The sequence below is a fragment of the Pygocentrus nattereri genome, chromosome 2, assembly GCF_015220715.1.
Source record: "Pygocentrus nattereri isolate fPygNat1 chromosome 2, fPygNat1.pri, whole genome shotgun sequence".
Taxonomy (NCBI): Eukaryota; Metazoa; Chordata; class Actinopteri; order Characiformes; family Serrasalmidae; genus Pygocentrus; species Pygocentrus nattereri.
Genome location: NC_051212.1, coordinates 36,303,742 through 36,323,341, shown reverse-complemented (window position 1 = coordinate 36,323,341; position 19,600 = coordinate 36,303,742). Strand labels below are relative to the sequence as shown.

General features: G+C 40.5%; 3 protein-coding genes across 4 annotated transcripts in view; all 3 read right to left on the bottom strand.

The window, feature by feature from the left end:
• The window catches only part of myom1a (myomesin 1a (skelemin)), a 34,500-nt gene extending 33,342 nt beyond the window's left edge, over positions 1-1,158 (bottom strand). The window contains exon 1 of one of the 2 annotated variants that reach the window (XM_017719664.1): positions 1,009-1,158. The gene's annotated coding sequence lies outside the window, so the exon portion shown is untranslated. The remainder of the gene's footprint in view (positions 1-1,008) is intronic. The other variant, XM_017719666.2, reaches the window with a different exon arrangement.
• Positions 1,159-6,428: 5,270 nt separating this feature from the next.
• On the bottom strand, positions 6,429-9,697 carry bag1 (BCL2 associated athanogene 1). The gene is made up of 7 exons (XM_017719673.2): positions 9,559-9,697; positions 9,113-9,238; positions 8,901-8,983; positions 7,895-8,008; positions 7,688-7,795; positions 7,522-7,584; positions 6,429-7,378 (listed from the first exon to the last, which is right to left on the bottom strand). Exons 1-7 carry the CDS (start codon positions 9,665-9,667, stop codon positions 7,289-7,291), a joined length of 693 nt encoding a protein of 230 aa, XP_017575162.1. The 5' UTR covers positions 9,668-9,697; the 3' UTR covers positions 6,429-7,288.
• Positions 9,698-11,654: 1,957 nt separating this feature from the next.
• chmp5a (charged multivesicular body protein 5a) lies at positions 11,655-15,724 on the bottom strand. Its single transcript, XM_017719663.2, has 8 exons — positions 15,550-15,724; positions 15,324-15,428; positions 15,160-15,206; positions 13,921-14,014; positions 13,616-13,687; positions 12,476-12,584; positions 12,185-12,300; positions 11,655-11,950 (listed from the first exon to the last, which is right to left on the bottom strand). Exons 1-8 carry the CDS (start codon positions 15,613-15,615, stop codon positions 11,900-11,902), a joined length of 660 nt encoding a protein of 219 aa, XP_017575152.1. The 5' UTR covers positions 15,616-15,724; the 3' UTR covers positions 11,655-11,899.
• Positions 15,725-19,600: the final 3,876 nt, after the last annotated feature.

Below are 19,600 nucleotides of genomic sequence, written 5' to 3'. Positions count from 1 at the left end.
GTAACTGATTACATTTTCTAAGTTTCATGTATTTGATTAACATTTTCATAGATGTGTGCTCAAAATCCAAAACCTTAACTTGCAGCTAAGTATTTTCGTAAAGATAAGACTCCACTTCTTCACACTGAGTTACAAACTTATATGTTTAATTTCATTTGTTGCTCTACTGCTTCTCTAGTGCTTACATATTTCACTTTAAATCTTTATCATTTTACTTCAGATCAAATAGGTCCCAAAATGAGAAGCATCAAAAAACTTCAGTTCTTCTGGTCATAGACGTACAAATACGTCCCACTGCAGTTCTAACTGAAAGAATGTTTTTAGACAGATAATTGTTTACATCTTGAGTCATGAGTAACAATACATTTATGTCACCTCTGGTAATAAAGACAATGTGTAGGCCTTGTGCCTAATTTGAGTTTGAAAGAATTCAGAAAATGGACCATTTGTGACATACCACTGGTATTTCACTACACTTAAATTACATTTTCATTAAGTCTGAACGTATAGAAACAGCATTCATGATACAACTCTGAGAGGGGTTAATAGAGTTCCAAACTCCATAATGACAGTAAACAAGAATATTCACATTCAGAGCATGAACATTGCTGAGATATGAAAAGTAAGTAGCTACAATGATGAATGTAATAGAAAGGCCAACCATATTTCATACATGATATATACACTGGGCTTCAACATGAGATAGGCTTACTCTACCTACTTAAATGTAACATTACGTCATAGGCCTAAATTATGCTACAGCAAGTTTAATGTAAGTCCAGATTGGATTATAGGTCAAGGAGGACTCCACTTAAAGTAGCCTCAACTTATAAAATATGGAAAATCTTTCAGAAAATACTAAATACTAAAAATATGTAGAGCCTTGAAGGTGACTGAGATGGTTCAGACAACACATGCATGACATATCAATCCAAGGCAATGATTTCCTTTGTCTATCGAGACAAGTTAACGAAGCTGAAGAAGCTAAGAAACCATGCAGTTCCTTACCTAACTCCAAATTTTGCAGGAAAAAGGGAGAGAAGCGGCTTAACTCCAAAAGTAGCCAAAATCCAAGCAGGGCGTGAGGGGCAGCCGATGGCAGGACTGTATGGGACTACCCAGAACAAAAATAATGCTGCCACTCGGCAGAATGCAGCATGCAGTCGCGACCTTGTATGGCCAGCAGGCCTGTTAAATATAGCCCGGGCTGGAGGAGGGGAGGACATGCTAGCAGGCAGCCTATAAAAGAGGACAGGACTGTGGGACCCGCCAACTTCAACCACTCTGTATTAAGGTTATATGACACAATATCTGTTAAAGCAAAAGAACAAATTCACATGCGCAATAACACTCAAAACTGACACTGGAATGAAAGCATCCTGAAAGCTATTAAAGTATTTATAAGGAAAGACCTACAGCAGTGGTATTCTGTCCAGTCCTGCAGGACCCCCAGCCAGGCCACATTTCTGCTGTGTTTCATTCCCACACACAGGCCAAATAGTCAGCAATGTAATCACTGCTTGATTGCCTGGATAATGTGCGTTTGGAGCTTGAACAGAATCAAAAATACTGGACTGGAATCTTTTTACATCACATCTATAGTACAATATATTTCCAAAAGTATTCGCTCGTCTGCCTTCACACTTCAACTTGAGTGACATCTCATTCTTAATCCATTGGCTTTTATATGATGTCGGCCCACCCTTTGCAGCTATAAGAACTTCAACTCTTCTGGGAAGATTTTCCACAAGGGTTAGGAGTGTGTTTATGGGAATTTTTGACCGTTCTTCCAGAAGCGCATTTGTGAGGTCAGACACTAACGTTGGACGAGAAGGCCTGGCTCACCAGTCTCCGCTCTAATTCATCCCAAAGGTGTTCTATCAGGTTGAGGTCCGGACTCTGTGCAGGCCAGTCAAGTCCTTCCACACCAACCTTGCTCATCCATGTCTTTACGCACCTTGCTTTGAGCACTGGTGTGCAGTCATGTTGGAACAGGAAGGGGCCATCCCCAAACTGTTCCCACAAAGTTGGGAGCATGAAATTGATCTCTCTTGGTCTGCTGAAGCATTAAGGAATATGAACTTACAATTAACCCCTCTGTGTAGAGAATGCATTTTAGCCTGATTAGCACTCACTGTGAGTTGTTTACATGCTTCAGCTGCTGGAAATGTGATTAATGCAATACTGCTGCAAATTCTACAACTTATACACTTATCAAAAATAGTCTTATATTATAGTCTTCCGTGTGAATTTCAGGAAATATCTGTCCAAAGGCTTTCAAAATTCACAGATGATGATATGGGAATATGAGCTCATTTAAAAGACATACTTCTCAAACCTGACTAAATACATAAATATCCACAGTACATTTTACTATGCATTAGGCTCTGGTGTGCTCTCCCCAACATTTGCATTTTGTTTAGGGAAAAAGGTGGACGAGCAGTGGAGAATTTCATTGAATTTTGTGTGAACTGCATTCAAGGGGAAAAAGCATACAATTACACATTACCAGACATCTGCCATGTGTCAGCTCCAAACTCACTGAGCAGATTTTTTAGGGACATATGCTTCCAGGGACAGCACAGATGCTTGCTGAGACAACTGACATTTGAAGGAAGCAAGTCAGTGAGGAGAAACAGCTCAGGATGATCACCAAAGTGCTGATGCATTCAGACGTAACCCTGACTACACCCTCACAAGATGAGCTGCAAGAGACGGAAGGCACCCATAAACTTTTTAACAAGCGATTTGGTGATACGTCAGCAGACATTTCTCCTCCTCTTTTCTGGCTGAGTGGCGTTCTTGCAAGCAAAAAGGTTGGACAAGCTATGTCACTGAGAAGAACAAAAGCCGTGTAATTAACAGCACTTCACATCATCATGTTTGTCTTCAGCTCTTAACCTCCATTTAAACTTTTACCTAAACTCAAAAGTTCAGAAGCAATGTTTTCCACTGATACAAAACTAATTCTATTACAGATAAATGAATAACATTATTCTAATATGCCAGTCCTGTGCAGCTTTAGAGGTTTCAAATAATTATTTAGAAGTTATTATATAAAAAAACATATACAGAATGAATGTACTTGAAAATTGAGTAAAAGTGACTGAAATAGAAAAGTTAGCAAAAATTAACTAAATATAATATTAAGGGTATTTAATTATTTACCGTTTAAACCTCTCACAATATACTTTACACACTAAATAAACTATAGAAAATATCACAGATTATAATATTTAAAGGACATGCTCAGCAAAAAAAACTAATGTACACAATTTTCCACAGATCCCAGGTGTAGCCAATCAGTCAAGACATGACTGGGGCACAAATTATGCTTCACCCAAATAGCTTCTGTAAAACACATCTGTGTTCGTTCCTTCAACCCCCTTAAACTGAACTCGCGTGTCAATGTGGGTTAGGACGCAGTATGACTTACTGTGAACTGAGAGAAATTAACAAACGTCCAAGCAACAACAGTAGACTACAGAGTCTGCATTCACAGCTCACCTCAGAAGCAGTGCTGATCTACAACCAGTACATGTGAAAATAACCACCACAAATAAAAACAAATCAGTCCTGTTTTGTGAATACCAGCCCAAGGGTTGTCTGAAACGGCTGCTTGTAGTAGTGAAGTTAATGCTTAAAGCTCACAGTAAGTCACACTCTAAACCACACTAGCAAGCGACATCAATAAAGACCTGGAATCAGTTTGACTGGGTTGAGAGGAGTTTTCAGGAAAGTATTTTTAGAGAAACTACTTGAGTTTTTTGGGTGACTATTGAGTTCCAGTGTTTGATAACAAAATTAGCATTGCTGTTCTAGCTCCAACAAGATTCGGACTCCTTGGGTCAGGTCATGCAACACTGCCTCAAACCATTTTAGGCAGAATCTCAAATGCCTCCCTTCTCCCTACAAAGTACGGTTTGTAGGTCTTAAAATCGTGGCTGCTGCATTTAAACACAGCACAAAATGTCTGACAAAGAAACACTTTGGATTCAGTCATGTGTGCACAACTCCATACTGGAGATAAAGAGCAACATTTGGGTCTAAAAGCCAAAATTTCACAACTGACACAGTGCACTATTATGGGGATCATTTGAGATCCAGCCTTAGGATCTTAGCCTTAGGATTTATGTTAAAGAATGTTAAATATTGGCCATTACATGGCTTTAACTCTGAAACATGACATGAGCATTGGAGTATCGACTTTTGCCAAAAAAAGAAAAAAGAAAAAAAAGAAACAAGTTTACAATAATTTAATTTTGTAAGTTTTTGTTTTTTACCTAATCACAACAACCCAACTGCAATTTAATTGATGATACATGGAATGCAAAATAAAAAAAAAAACATATTTATCAAAATGAATTAAAATGGAGATATCCGGTTCTTTCAAATGAGCTCTTCATGTTATCATATGTAAAATGTTGTGATGGCTGTTACATATACTAAATAATCTAGAAAATGTTTTAGGCAGTCATAAAAGTTGTTTAAAACTACTTCCTCAATTTAAAAAAATTGGGACACTGTAAAATGTAAATAAGAACAGAAAGCAATGAGCTGCAAACCTCATAGATTCATATTTTATTCACAATAGAACACAGAACACGTATCAGATGTTGAAAGTGAGACATTTTACCATTTCATTCAACATTAACTCATTTAGAGCTTGATGGCAGCAACGCAACTCAAAAAAAGTTGGGATGGGGCAGCAAAAGTCTAGAAAAGTAAGAGATACTAATAAAAAAAAAAGCTGGAGCAACTGACTCACATGACTAGATATAAAAAGAGCATTTTAGAGAGGCAGAGTCTGTCCGAAGCAAAATGGGCAAAGATTCACCAAACTGCAAAAAACTACATCTAAAAATTATGGAACAATTTCAAAAAATGTTCCTCGACGTAAAATTGCAAAGACTTTGGATATCCCACCATCTTTAGTACATAATATCATCAAAAGATTCAGAGAATCTGGAGAAATCCCTGTATGCAAGGGACAAGGCCGACAATCAATACTGGATGCTTGCGATCTTCAGGCCCTCAGGCAGGACTGCAATGAAACGGGCTTGATTCTGTACTGGTAATCACTGCATGAGCTCAGGAACACTTCCAGAAATCATTGTGAACACAACACAATCCACAAATGTAAGTAAAAAGCTGTATGATGCATTGTTTTAAATGGAAAAGTGTCCTGTGTTCCAACAAAACAAAAAATTTAATTCTTTTTGGAAATAATGGATACTGCATCCTCCAGGCTGAAGACCTACCAGCTTGTTATTAGGACACAGCTCAAAAACCAGCATCAATGATGGTATGGGAGTCTTGCACACCTGTTAAGGCACCATTCATTCTGAATGAAGTATACAGTTCTTGGCAAAATACACTCCCATCCAGACAGCATCTTTTTCAGGGAAGGCCTTGCATATTACAGCAAGACAATGTTAAACCACATACTGCATCCATCACTACAGCATGTCTTCACAGAAGAAGAGTCCAGGTGCTGAACTGGCCTGCCTGCAGTCCAGGCCTTTCACCGATAGAAAACATTTGGTGCATCATGAAACAAAAAAATCCAGAAAAGAAGACCCAGAACTGTTGAGCAGCTAGAATCCTACTTCAGACAAGAATGGAACAACATTCCTCTCCCAAAACTCCAGCAACTGGTCTCCTCACATCCCAGACAATTAGTGTTTTTAAAAGGAGATGCTACACAATGGTAGACATGGCCCTGCCCCAACTATTTTGAGATACACTCCTGTTCTAAATGAGTTAATGTTTTCCATCAAATGGTAAAATGTCTCACTTTCAATATCTGATACGTGTTCTATGGTCTATTGTGAATAAAATCTGGGTCTATATTTGCAAATCATTGATTTGTTTTTTATTTACATTTTACATGGCCTCCCAACCTTTTTGAATTTGGGGATGTATTTATCTTAGCAGCCTGTGTGTTTTGCCTGTAAAGACACTTTATAACATTAGAATACATACAAACACAAATATAGCAGAAAGTAACAAGATCTTTTTCAAGTCATAAATATGTTGATTAGAAGAGAACAGTTACAAGAACACAAGCTTGGATCCTGACTTCTTACTGCACTTCTGTCACTGCATGAGTTTGTACACCTAATTTAACTGAATTAAGTACTGATTAGCTGAAGTAGATAGGTATTATTTCTTTATTTGTATCTATTCTAACGTGTTTTTTCAGAAAAATAAACGCTTCCAACCAGGATAGTTTAACATATTTTCTCAGATGGCCCAAGACTTATGCACAGTACCGTAAATATTAATAAATATTAAACAACAGCATCTGAATAAGATCAGTTGCAGTACAATGTCGGTAGAAACTCTTGCTGTCTCAGGAATCAGTGTCTGAAATCTTATATTGACATTTCTACCTCTTAAGTTTACTTTTAAAGGGAATACTGTCATAAGTTCAACATCACAAATCCACAGAAATTTTATTTTCCCACAGCAAAATAATTCACAAACACATGATGCCATGATGTGGGGGAAAAACATCTGATGTTACACAGTTCAGACAAAAGCCAATAGACAGCAAAATCTGGTATTGGCCAACATATGTCTATGAACATTTTTGCAGCACATCACAGGCTGCAAACACACAAATGGTTTCAAATGCGTTAATATTTAAGCATGATTAAACTAGGACGATGTTCAACCACAGCAGATGATGAGCCGACCGTACTTTACAAAAAAAGTACTCATTACACGTGACGGCTCAGAGGTACCAGTGACCATTGCAATGTATTGTATTGTGTGTTTTACTTTGTGTATTAGACATAGACATAGTAAAGGGACCATGTAAGACTGAGAGCCTGGACAGTTCCATGAATTGCGATCCAAGACAACTTGAGCACCAGATACCTTCCTTTTGACCAAGCCAATTTGTAAGCAGACAATTTCAGATGTTTGTCATATCTAATCATTAATATGATCATATTCTCACTTGGGCAGACGGCCGACCCGTAAATCTGTAAAGTCATGTTTGAGATTTTGTCCTTGAGTTGTTCAATTCCAGCCCACAGGCTGTTAACATTAGATCAAATTGAACTATAGCACTGCAGTGCACCTGAGACTGCTGTATGTATCCGACATTACAAACCTCAACTCACTGCAACAGTTTTTGGACTGCCCATTATAGGACAAGAGGCATATATGTAAATATATAGATGCTGCTGAACCTGCTCCAGTAATGAAGCTCACTGTGATGGTTCTTCAGTCGCTCACAGAGCAACTCTATGGTAATTGCAGGTGTGAAGAGTCATCACTACTCTGCTAGGGCTAAATTTTTCGTCTGAATCTTTGCCAGATGATCCGATATGCCAGCTTCAATCTTGTCACACTGAGCTAGGAATCCCTGTGGGTGATGGAGAATAATGAAAAATTAGATATGACATTTAGCATTTGTGAGATTCAATTATGCATTTTTCCATTTTAATGTACTATTGTTATTTCTCACAGTTTAAGCCAACATGTAGCTCAAATAGAGTACAACTCTACCTGAACGGCTTTCACAAGTCCTTTTTTCTTCATCCTACAGTCACTAAAATTCTCAGGCACGCTCTACAAAACAAAATCAGAAATGGGCATTGACATGTAAACTAGCCAAGTATGATGTAAAGTGCAAATTATGATGACTAAGCTTGTTAACTCATATGATAATTACCAGGGAATCAATCTGCTCTAGGATTTTCATGAACTGTTCAGCAGCAACCTTCACTCTTTGGTCTAGTTTGTTAAGAGCTTCAGCTTGTAAATCCTTCGCTAGAAAACCCTGAAAACAAACAGCATCATTGCAAAAAAAAAAAAAGCATTAGCTTACAAAAAAAGGAAATCCAATCCACATACAGACTGAAGTAAAAATCATACATACATTCTTCAGTCCTGTCAGTTCTCCATCCACTTTCTCAAGCTTCTTGGCTGTCTGCTCCACTGACTTTTCAATGTCTTTTAGCTTTTTCAGTTCAGCCTCCTCCTCTGGACTATTCTATTAGGTGAAGATTCAAGTTTGGACCACACAACATGACACATATGAAACCATCATTTTTAAGGACTGAGTACATAAGTCGACAGGCCACTTCATTAAAAACCACCTCATTTCTACACTCATCCATTTTATCAGCTCCACTTACCATATAGATGCACTCTGTAGCTCTACAATTACACACTGCAGTGCATCTGTTTCTCTGCATACTGTGTTAGCTTTTTACCATTTTAACCTGCTCTTCAACAGTCAGAATCTCCAGAGGACCACCACAGTGCAGGCATTATTTGGGTGGTGGACCATTCTCAGTGCTGCTGCGACACTGACATGTTGGTGGCATGTTAGTGTGTGTTGCGTTGTTATGAGTCGATCACACACAGCAGTGCCGATGCAGTTAAAACACTGTATCCACTCACTGTCCACTCTATTAGACACTCTGACCTTGTTTAATCACCCTGTAAAGTCAGAGACAATAGCACATATGTTGTGGCCCAGTTTGTGTTGGTCATCTTCTAATCCTTCATCAGTGGTCACAGGATGCTGCCCACAGGACAGTGTCTGTTTGGGTTGTGACAATGAGGTTTTTAAAAACTGTGCTGTGTCTGATCCACTCAGACCAGCACAACACACACTAACATGCCACCACCACATCAGTGTCACAGTGCTGAGAATGATCTAATAATACCTGTTCTGTGGTGGTCCTGACCATTTAAGAGCAGGGTAAAAGGGTAAAAAGCTAACAAAGTATGCAGAGAAACAGATGCACTACAGTCTGTAACTGTACTGAACTACAAAGTGCACCTATATGGTAAGTGGAGCTGATAAACCAGACAATGAGTGTAGAATCAAGGAGACAGTCTTAATGAAGTGGCCTGTCAGCACACATTTGTCTTACCCTTTTCCCAATCATCATAAGTTTACATCCTTGTTTTATCCCAAAGCTGGACAGAGTTTCATCCATCTCCTTCAAGGATTTTCCTGCAGCATAAGAAACCACAACCCTTATATTTGGTCTTAAGAGACGTTTTAGAAGGATGAAAGGTTTCCATAAACAGTAGCAGTAAAAGGAAGATAAGGAAGAACTTTATTTCCTTCACAGCTTGATACCTTTAAATATAATTTTCTGAGAAGGTGCTGGTACACCTGTAGCTTCTGTCAGAGCTTCAGACAGATCCTTAAGTAAAGGCTCTTTCCCATCCTGTCCTGTCAGCGTGAGGTTGTGTTTGGTAGTGCCTGAGAGGGACGTGAGCAAAAGAGAGACGCCTTTTAAAAAATAATTACACAGGTACACAGAGCATTAGTTAGATACAGTTAAACCGCTAACGGTCATACTATCTGTTCACTCTTTAGAGCTGAACGAGACCGCTAGCGAAAACGCACAGCATAGCTAGCTCGCTAGCCGGCTACTCCGGTTAACAAGCACCAGTTAGCGTCACTTTCTCGGAACTTAACGCTACGCTACGCGCGTCTATATACTTGAAGTTAAGTCCCGGGAGACATAACAGTTGTATGTGCATTTTGAAAGGTATGAAACGCCGAATAGACGTGGTTACCATAAGCGACTGTCACTGTGATTGTGCTGTCGGCCATCGCTACAACATTAGCAGCTGCTAGCGGCGCTGCAGTGAAACAGGATGTGACGCCAAAGTCTCTCGCCAACATTCTCACACCGCCACTCAGCGGAGAACCGAACCGGCAGATCGTCTCTCTGAAGCTCTTTCACCGCCGAAGGAGAAACCGGGCAAATAATCACGACGGAGCCTCTGTTTCCAAAACAAAGTATAATTTATTATGTACAGTTCAGATGGACAGTGTATTAAATAATGTAGTGCATTGTTTCCAGAGGACACATCACAACCAGTCATATACGATCAGCTGAACTAGCCAAACTTCAAAAGAAACCAGGTCATCTATGGCATATTTACTTGTTATTATTATTATTATTATTATCATTATTTTATTGATATTATTGTTGTTGTTGTCGTCATCACGTCACAGGCCACTTTATTAGGAAAAAAAGTCTTCAAAATGATAACTTGAGAGGACAGAAGAAAAACTGTTCTTTACTTTTTATGTAAGTCAGCATAAAGAGATTTTATTACAAATGATTTTTAAGTTTTTTTGTTTTTTTTTATTCATTCATGGTGAAATGCTCACACAATGGAACACGTTGCTGTGCTCATATAGTGCAGAAAAAAAATTCAAATGGAGATAGAACAGAATTTACAACCATTTGTCACTGTGTTTGAACACTGTGAAATTAGACCTCTGCATTTAACCCATCCGTGCAGTGAAACACACACACTAGGGGGCAGTGAGCAGCCCTAGCCATGGTGCCTGGGGAGCAATTGGGGGTTCAGGTTAGGTGCCTTGCTCAAAGGCACTTCAGTCATGGACCGATCGAACCGGCGACCTTCCAGTCACAGGGCTGGTTCCCTAACCTCCAGCCCACGACTGCCCTGATTGTTAGGTTTTTTATTTCGTTGTGCTTTGTTTTGTTTTGTTTTTTGGACAGCGACATCATTTCGACACCTCATGCAATTATCCAATCAGCCAGTCATGTAGCAGTAGCTCAGTGCATAAAATCATGCGGATACAGATAATGTAAACATTAAACACCGGAAGGGGGAGGGGGGGATCTGATCTAAATGACTGTGGCAATGTTGTTGGTGCCAGATTGGCTGGTCTAAGTATTTAAGAAACTGCTGATCTGGAATTTGTAATGCACAGCAGCGTCTAGAGCAGCGATCACCAACCCTGGTCCTGGAGATCTACCTTCCTGCAGAGTCTAGTTACAACCACAATCTGCCACACCTGCTCCAGGTAATTAACTTCTTCAGAAGTCCATGATCGGCTGGAGGCATTAGTGTTAGGTGAGCACGACACTGCGGTGATGTATATCTCCAGGGAGCAGGGTTGGTGACCACTGCTCCAGACTTTACACAGAATGTGTAAAAAGAAAATATCCAAAGTGTGGCAGTTGAGGCAGAAAGGCCTTGTTGATGAGAGAGGTCAGAGAAGAATGGCCAGACAGCAAGGCTACAGTAACTCATATGACCCCTCTTTACAACTTTACAGGATTTCTGAGACTGCAACATACTGAGGTGGTTCCATTCCTATCAGTCAAGAACAGCAATCTAAGGCTGCAGTGGGCACAGACTCGCCTAAACTAGACAGTTAAAGATTGGGAAAACTGGATAAGCAGCATGAATCCATGGATCCAACCTATATTTTGTCAAAAGTTCAAGCTGGTAATGCAGTGAGGACTGTTTTCTTCGCATTGGGCACCTGAATTTGGAACAGTCAATTTGCTGACTATGAGCATCTTCTAATGGCCAGTAATGTGCTTTGTCATCAAGCTCATCTCAGACTGGTTTCATGATTATGACAAAGCACTGAGTTCTGTGTAGTTCAGTGGCCTCTGCAGCCAAATGCAGGTCTCCAACAGAGCAGCTGTGGCATGTGCTAGAATGAGCCATTCGCAGCAGGAACGTGCAGCTGACAAATAAGAAGGCGTTACGTGATGTGATCTTGTCAACATGGACCAGAGTCAAAAAAACCATGTTTCCAGAAGCCTGTTGAACACATGCTCTGAAAAATTCAGACTGTTCTGATAGTAAAAGGGATTTTACCCAGCCTTAAACTACTCTTCCTAATAAAGTGGTCAGTGTATTAAGGTAATATTAATATGGAGAACAAGATATGGTTAATCAAAAACCAATGGAAACATAATCCTACAAGCCCACATGCTGGAATGGCACAAAATCCAACAGAAGCACGAGCTTCAGTACCACAAATTGGGTAAGTCTTCTTGGGTAAAGTGGATTTGAATGCCAAATGTACAAAATACGCAGAGGACTTTCAGTCAGGGAGCAGGTCCTGCAGTAACTCAGTCTATGTGGCTGGGATTTGCGGTAATCCAAACTCGTCCACCAGAACACCATCCTGTGAAATATACAGGAAAACATTGAACAGATCTAAAAAAAAAGTGTATACAGGGTATTTATGCCTTTTTGCATGTCTATTTTGTTTACAATGGATAAAATTAAATAATGGATCCTTCAGTGACTAACATGAATGAGTGATGTGCTACGTGCTGCCATAATGTAACTTAAAGAACTAAAGGGCTATGGGTTTGGTACCCAGTTTATCTGATCTAATTTGAAATGCAAGTGTAACCTTATTGGTTTTGCTATCACTGGGCATCCCCTCTGGTATGGAGGGCGCAGCTGAGGCTTCATCTAGATAGGAGCTGTCATCATCCAGCAGTAACTCATCTCCAAGGGCATCCAACTCTGGAAAAAAAACCAAAATGATCACTAAGGCAGAGCTCACATTGGACACATTTTTTGCAGCGTGCCCACAATTTTCCACTTTCAGAAAAATGCAGTGTGAACACCCCCTGATCTTCATGGTGTTCTTCAAATTCTCTGGCTGTTCTTGTCTGTCAGATACACACAGACCACCCACCTGCTTCTAGCTCATCCTCGTCAATTTCTGGAGTACCATAGCTGCGGCTCAGAGCCTCCTGAACTTCGTTGGCTTCTTCCATCATGTCCTCAAGCTGGTCCTGTAGGTCCTAAGAAACAGACAGCAGCATAATAAAGAGCTGACATAATGTGTTCAATTAAATACAGAATCCAAACACAGCAGTCATGTGACATTTGTTGAAATCACATGATGCACACTACTGCATCACCACTTGGATCTACTAGGGTTCCGCTCGTAACAAAACAAATGCAAAATCACTTCTGATTCATGATCGCTGGGTCTTTCATTGGTCATCTTGTGTGGAAACTATTGTCAGGATCCAAAACTACACATCTGAGTGCATCCTTCAGAGTAAAGTGGGAGAGAAAGGGGAGGGGCTTATGCTATGCACATACTTATGGCAGAAACATTTAAATAAGAGGAGACAGTTTACGTATTGGGATATAAATGAGACTGTTCATAACATTCAACATGACGGTTGTACTACGGAAAGTCCCACACTTCAATAAAAATGACCAATCACCTTTTGGTAAAATAGTAAGCAGGAAAAAGCACCCTTGTTGTGGAGATACAAGCGTTAGTAGTAGCTGGAACATCCTAAATTACGCATTTCTTTGCTTGTTATCTGAGCTAAAGACCACCAACTACATATAAGCTTTTTGTCAGATTTTACCAGTGACTGTAAATATGTGTTTGTAGGTTTATAGATCTCTCCCCACTCAAAGAGATAGGTGCCTGGTCTTGCAAGACTGGGAATAACAGCTTGGGGAGCTTCTAAGATAGCCGCAGAGTGAAGAGACTTTATTACAAGGACTTAGCCCAACATTCAAGTGAATGGGTTTGCTGAAAGTCACTTACAGTTGCAGGGGTTTTGCTTTTAGTGGTTTCATTTTGTTATGAAGGCTAATACAGCAGGTATTAGAATAGTTGTATTTGTGTATGTACAAACTACAAGTAAAAGTCTAAGACAGCTCAAACCAAACTGTTTCTGATGTGTTTCAAGAAAGAAATCTAATCAAATCTTAAGCTTGAAAAAATGCATCATTACATTGCTAATGTTCATTTCTCCGTTTGACAGTGCAGGCTAGTGATTACATAAATCACAACGATCACACTTACTTCAATCTGGTCCATTTTTACTTGCTTATAGGCCTTTTTCATTTCTTTTGCACCAATCTTCATAGCCTCAACCTACAAACGAACAAGAACACGTTTGCTTATTCATGTCAGCACATCTTTCTCATATGCCAATTAGCTACACATTTCATGCTAAAAGTGCAAACATAAAATAACGTGCACATTAATATGAAGAGTATAGAAACCGTTTAACAGTTTATGCTAAACTATGGAATGTCCTTCATTCTTCATTCCTTCATTCAATCCAAATCTAATCTATGAGTGAGAAATGGGACACTGGTCCTTACTGTTGTTTTGGTGTCCTTTAAAGACTGAATGGTGTAGTTGGCCTGTTCCATGTTAAAGGACTGCTGGGCAAGTTGATCTCTTTGGCCTTCATACCTGATTCACAACAAGGATAGGCACATCGTACACCACAGTCTCAAATCCATAATGACAAAAGACTACAGGAACATATGTTAGTGTCTTATAGTACATTTGGACTATTACTGAGCTTACTACAGTATTGTTACTCAAGTGCTATAGATTACTGTAAGACAGTACTACAGGAATTCTATATAGGGATACTACTATGCTACTATGCTATACTATTCAGCAATATTAAAACTATTTATACTGTTATTACAGTTCTTTTTTCAAAGGAAAACACTGACACTTTCCACTAAAACTTTATTTTGAGAGTCTACTGTAAATGCATAAGCTCAGCTTCTCTTTGAATAACATTCAACTTAATATATGTACAGTATATAAATGTACAGTAAGTGGAGCTAAAAATATATTAGATGCAACCAAAAGTTAAGGTGGATGCATTAGATTACATTAAAGGGTCTAAATAATGAAAAAAACAGATCTTCACTTTTTTTTAAATAAAGCAGGTCAAAATAATATGTGACCAAGTTTCAAACCGTACCATTCAGTCTCCAGTCGATGAGGAATTTTTTCTGTGACATTTTGAAAACCAGCTCATTTACATTCTGCCACCTATTCAGCCTTCAGCGGTTCAGCCCTGCCCATTTATACTAACGTTCTAAGGAGTGTTTCAGCCCTGAGTGTCCTGTAAATGAGGCATAATACAGGACAGCCAATCAGAGCAGAGCTCATTTATCTTATATTAGTCTTAAATGAACATGAGGGATAAAGAGAGGTCAGATATGGTCATGTCAAAACAAATGATGACCATTTATAGTACATAATACCATACAAATGTTAAAAGTCGACCTCAAGGCAAAAAAAAAAAATGAAAATAAAAAATACAAGAAAAAATGCAGGATATAGAAAGGGCCCTTTAAATCTAACTCTATATCTAACATTACCATCAACCCTAAACCTGTCTTAAATATAGTCCTAACCCTCCTAACCCTGTTGGGACTTAAAAAGGTTTCACCAAAAAGCATCTGGAGATAATCAACAGGGCACTTTCAAAATAAAGTGTGATCCACTTTTCAAATGCATACAAACACACCACGCACAGACACTATGCAATTCCCAAAATGCAATCCTTCTTTTTAAAGATTAAACAGACTTACATTCTCTTCTGTTTGAGGACCCGCATCGCCTTCTGCTTCACTGCATTCTGTGAAAGGAGGATTCAGTCCGGACTTACAGAGGCAGCTCTGCCTCAGCACAGGTGCATGCACTGAGTCACTCTTACAGTATAACAGTATAAAGGCACTGAGCGGCGATCATTTACCTTCGCCGGACCTTCTCTCATCTTCTTCATCTGATCTTTGTACTTGATGAGCTCGGCGTCGATTCTGGCGATCTTCTTGTCGATGGACTCGGCCCTGGCTTCGACCTGTGAAAGTGAAGGTGTGCATGATCAGTGCGGTCAGTCCGCGGCAGCGCCATGGCTGTCAGAGCGGCAGGATTCAGGGAGAGACACTGATTTAGAGCTCGAGATCAGCGAAGCGGCTCACATTTCCGATGCACTCTGAGAGGTTGGGTGGGGCCTGGTTCTTACTCCGACCGAAAATGCGGTTCATGATGTGTGGAGAGGGGGATTCCTGCTCTGTGTAAAGAGTGCAAAAGTAAGAGATGGACAAAATAAACGTGAACCGGGCTGACAGAGCAGAGCATCAGTGAGGATGCATTTCCGGTGGACCACACAAACAAACCGCGCTAGAATAAAAGTCACCATATTATCCCATAGTCGAATTACTGTATTATTACTACACCATCTCAAATTACTGCAGAATTACTTTACCACAGTCAGGTAGAATTACAATACTTCAACACATAGTAATTATTTGGTATCTAGTAATTCTTCTATATAATTCTAGAGCCGTCCCATAAAATAACTATGTAATGTCATAGTAACATTTTTATATCATTTCTATAAATTAGCTACACTATATTGTGGAAAAAATGTTATAGAATTACTGTAGAATAAAAATTATTATATAATTATGGTAGAACAACTATGCTGTATTACAGTAAAACCACTGTAGGATAACTATACTGGGGTAAAAGTACTATAGAATAACAGTACTATACTAAAGTCTTCTTCTTCTTCTTTCGGCTGCTCCCTTTAGGGGTCGCCACAACGGATCATCTGCCTCCATCTTGCCCTATCCATTGCCTCCTCTACTTTCACACCAACCATCTCCATGTCCACCTTCACTACATCCATAAATCTCTTCTCCTTCTACCCGGCAGCTCCATCTCCAACATTCTTTGACCAATATATCCACTATTCCTCTTCAACACATGTCCAAACCATCTCAACCTGGCCTCTCTGGCTTTATCTCCAAACTGCTCCACCTTCACTGTCCCTCTGATCTGCTCATTTCTAATCTTGTCCAGCCTTGTCACTCCCAACGAAAATCTCAGCATCTTCATCTCCGCCACCTCCAGCTCAGCCTCCTGTCTTTTAGACAGAGCCACAGTCTCCAAACCATACATCATAGCAGGACGCACTACTGTCTTGTAAACCTTCCCTTTCACACTTGCTGCTATCCTTCTGTCACACATCAGCCCTGACATCCATCTCCACCCACTCCATACTGCCTGCACCCTCTTCCTCACCTCTTTTTTGCACTGTCCATTGCTCTGGATGGTTGACCCAAGATATTTGAAGTCATCCACCTTTACGACCTCTACTCCTTGCATCTTCACCTTTCCACCTGCCTCCCTCTCATTCACACACATGTATTCCGTCTTGTCTCTACTGACCTTCATTCCTCTCCTCTCCAGTGCAAACCTCCACCTCTCCAGATTCTCTTCCACCTGCTCTCTACTCTCACCACAGATTACAATGTCATCTGCAAACATCATGGTCCATGGAGCCTCCTGCCTGACCTCATCTGTCAACCTTTCCATCACCATTACAAACAAGAAGGGGCTCAAAGCTGATCCCTGATGTAACCCTACCTTCACCTTGAAACCATTTGTCACTCCAACTGCACACCTCACCACTGTCTTACTATCCTCATACATGTCCTGCACCACCCTAACATACTTTTCAGCTACACCTGACTTCCTCATACAGTACCACAGTTCCTCTCTTGGCACTCTATCATATGCCTTCTCTAGATCCACAAAGACACAATGTAGCTCCTTCTGACCTTCTCTGTACTTCTCTACCAACACTCTCAATGCAAAAATTGCATCTGTGGTACACTTTCTGGGCATGAAACCAAACTGCTGCTCACTGATCTGGACCTCTCGCCTTAGCCTTGCTTCAACTATTCTTTCCCATACCTTCATGGTGTGGCTCATCAACTTTATACCTCTGTAGTTACTGCAGCTCTGTACATCAACCTTGTTCTTAAAAATGGGGACCAGTACACTGCTTCTCCACTCATTAGGCATCCTCTCACTCTCCAGGATTTTGTTAAACAGCCTGGTTAAAAAGTCCTTCTCTCCTAAACATCTCCATACCTCCACAGGTATGTCATCTGGACCAACTGCCTTTCCATTCTTCATCCTTTTTAAAGCTGCCCTCACTTCCACCTTACCAATTCTCTGCACTTCCTGATCCACTATCTCTCCCCCCGTTGTCCTCCTCTCTCTCTCGTTTTCCTCATTCATTAGTTCTTCAAAGTACTCCTTCCATCTACTCAACACTCTCTGTTCACTCACTAGTACATTTCCCTCTCTATCCTTTATCAGCCTAACCTGCTGTACATCCTTTCCAGCTCTATCTCTCTGTTTAGCCAAACAATACAAGTCCTTTACTCCTTCTTTACTGTCCAGCCTTTCATGCAGCTCATCATAGGCCTGAGCCTTTACCTTTGCCACCATTCTTTTTGCTATGCGACTAGCCTCACAGTACTCCTGCCTACTTCCTTCATCTCTCTGGTTATCCCACTTTTTCTTAGCTGCCTTCTTCTGCTGAATACTCTCCTAGACTTCCTCATTCCACTACTTTCCTTGTCTTCTTTCCTCTGACCAGACAAAACACCCAACACATTCTTGCCAGTTTCTCTCACCACCTTAGCTGTAGTTTCCCAGTCCTCAGGTAGCTCCTCACTGCCCCCAAGAGCCTGTTGCAATTTTTCCCTGAACTGCCTGCAACCATCCTCCTCCTTCAGCTTCCACCATCTAATCTTTGGCTCTGTCTTCACTCTCTTCCTCTTCTTTGTTTCTAATCTCATTCTACAGACAACCACCCTATGCTGCCTTGCTACACTTTCCCCTGGCACCACTTTACAATCTCCAATCTCCTTTAGGTGGCATCTCCTGCTAAGGATATAATCCACCTGTGTGCACCTCCCTCCACTCTTGTATGTCACCCTGTGTTCTTCCCTCTTCTGAAAATACGTGTTCACCACAGCCATTTCCATTCTCTTTGTAAAATCTATAACCATCTGACCTTCTGCATTTCTGTCTTTCACACCATACATACCCAGCACCTCTTCATCCCCTCTGTTCCCTTCACCAACATGTCCATTGAAGTCTGCACCAATCACCAATCTCTCCTCTCTAGGGACACCATCTACCACTTCATCCATCTTACTCCAAAATTCCTCTTTCTCCTCTAACTGACAACCAACCTGTGGTGCATATGAACTAACCACATTCAAAATCACACCATCAACCTCATACTTCAGGCTCATGATCCTGTCTGACACTCTCTTTACATCCAGAACACTTTTCCCAAGCTGTTCCTTTAGGATTATCCCTACTCCATTTCTCTTCCTCTCTACACCATGATAGAACAGTTTGAATCCACCTCCAATGTTCCTGGCCTTGCTTCCTTTCCATCTGGTCTCCTGGACACACAGAATATCTACCTTCCTTATCTCCATCATGTCTGCAAGCTCTCAAATGACCTTTACCAGTTATTGTCCCTATGTTCAGAGTCCCTACTCTAACCTCCACACTTCTGCCTTTCCTTCTCTCTCGCTGCCTTCTAACCCGCCTTCCTCCTCTCCTCTTTGATGGTCTTCGACCTACAGTAGTCCAATGTCCACCGGCACCCTGCTGGTCAACAGCACCGGAGGCGGTCGTTGTTAACCCGGGCCTCGACAAATCCGGTATGGCAATCATATTCGTGATCCGCATGATAGTTTTGGCACAAATTTTACGCCGGATGCCCTTCTTGACGCAACCCTCACCATTTATCCAGGCTTGGGACCGGCACCAGAAGTACACAAAGTACACCCCTAATGGCTGGTTTAACAGTACTATACTAAAGTAAAATTATTAATTTTATTAAAATGATTACAGTATAGACCTGTCCAGGGTGTATCCTGCCTTCCGCCCGATGACCGCTGGCATAGGCTCCAGCACCACCCCAAGCGTGACACCTTCTTATTTTTAGCTTTTAGTATTTCAATACTGTGTAAGTTATTATGGAATAAAATAATAGCAGTTAACAAGGAATACTTGTAACATAACTAATGCTAAACTTTATGAATGCTAGTGTAAATGTGATGGACGTAAAATGTCCTTGAGTAGAAGTCACCGTGTCACTAGAGTATACATGGAAAAGTGCAAATCCATCAAATTTAGTATGTCCTTGAG

Bases quoted from the DNA above. Each gene is read 5' to 3' on its own strand.
- chmp5a (XM_017719663.2), bottom strand. From the start codon at position 15,615: ATGAACCGCATTTTCGGTCGGAGTAAGAACCAGGCCCCACCCAACCTC. The intron at 15,429-15,549 runs GTGAGCCGCTTC...TCACTTTCACAG, and splicing joins TCTCAGAGTGCATCGGAAAT to GTCGAAGCCAGGGCCGAGTC. The intron at 12,585-13,615 runs GTAAGTGTGATC...TCTGTTTCTTAG, and splicing joins TAAAAATGGACCAGATTGAA to GACCTACAGGACCAGCTTGA.
- bag1 (XM_017719673.2), bottom strand. From the start codon at position 9,667: ATGTTGGCGAGAGACTTTGGCGTCACATCCTGTTTCACTGCAGCGCCG. The intron at 8,984-9,112 runs GTATCAAGCTGT...CTTATGCTGCAG, and splicing joins TCAGAAAATTATATTTAAAG to GAAAATCCTTGAAGGAGATG. The intron at 7,585-7,687 runs GTAATTATCATA...TTTGTTTTGTAG, and splicing joins TAGAGCAGATTGATTCCCTG to AGCGTGCCTGAGAATTTTAG.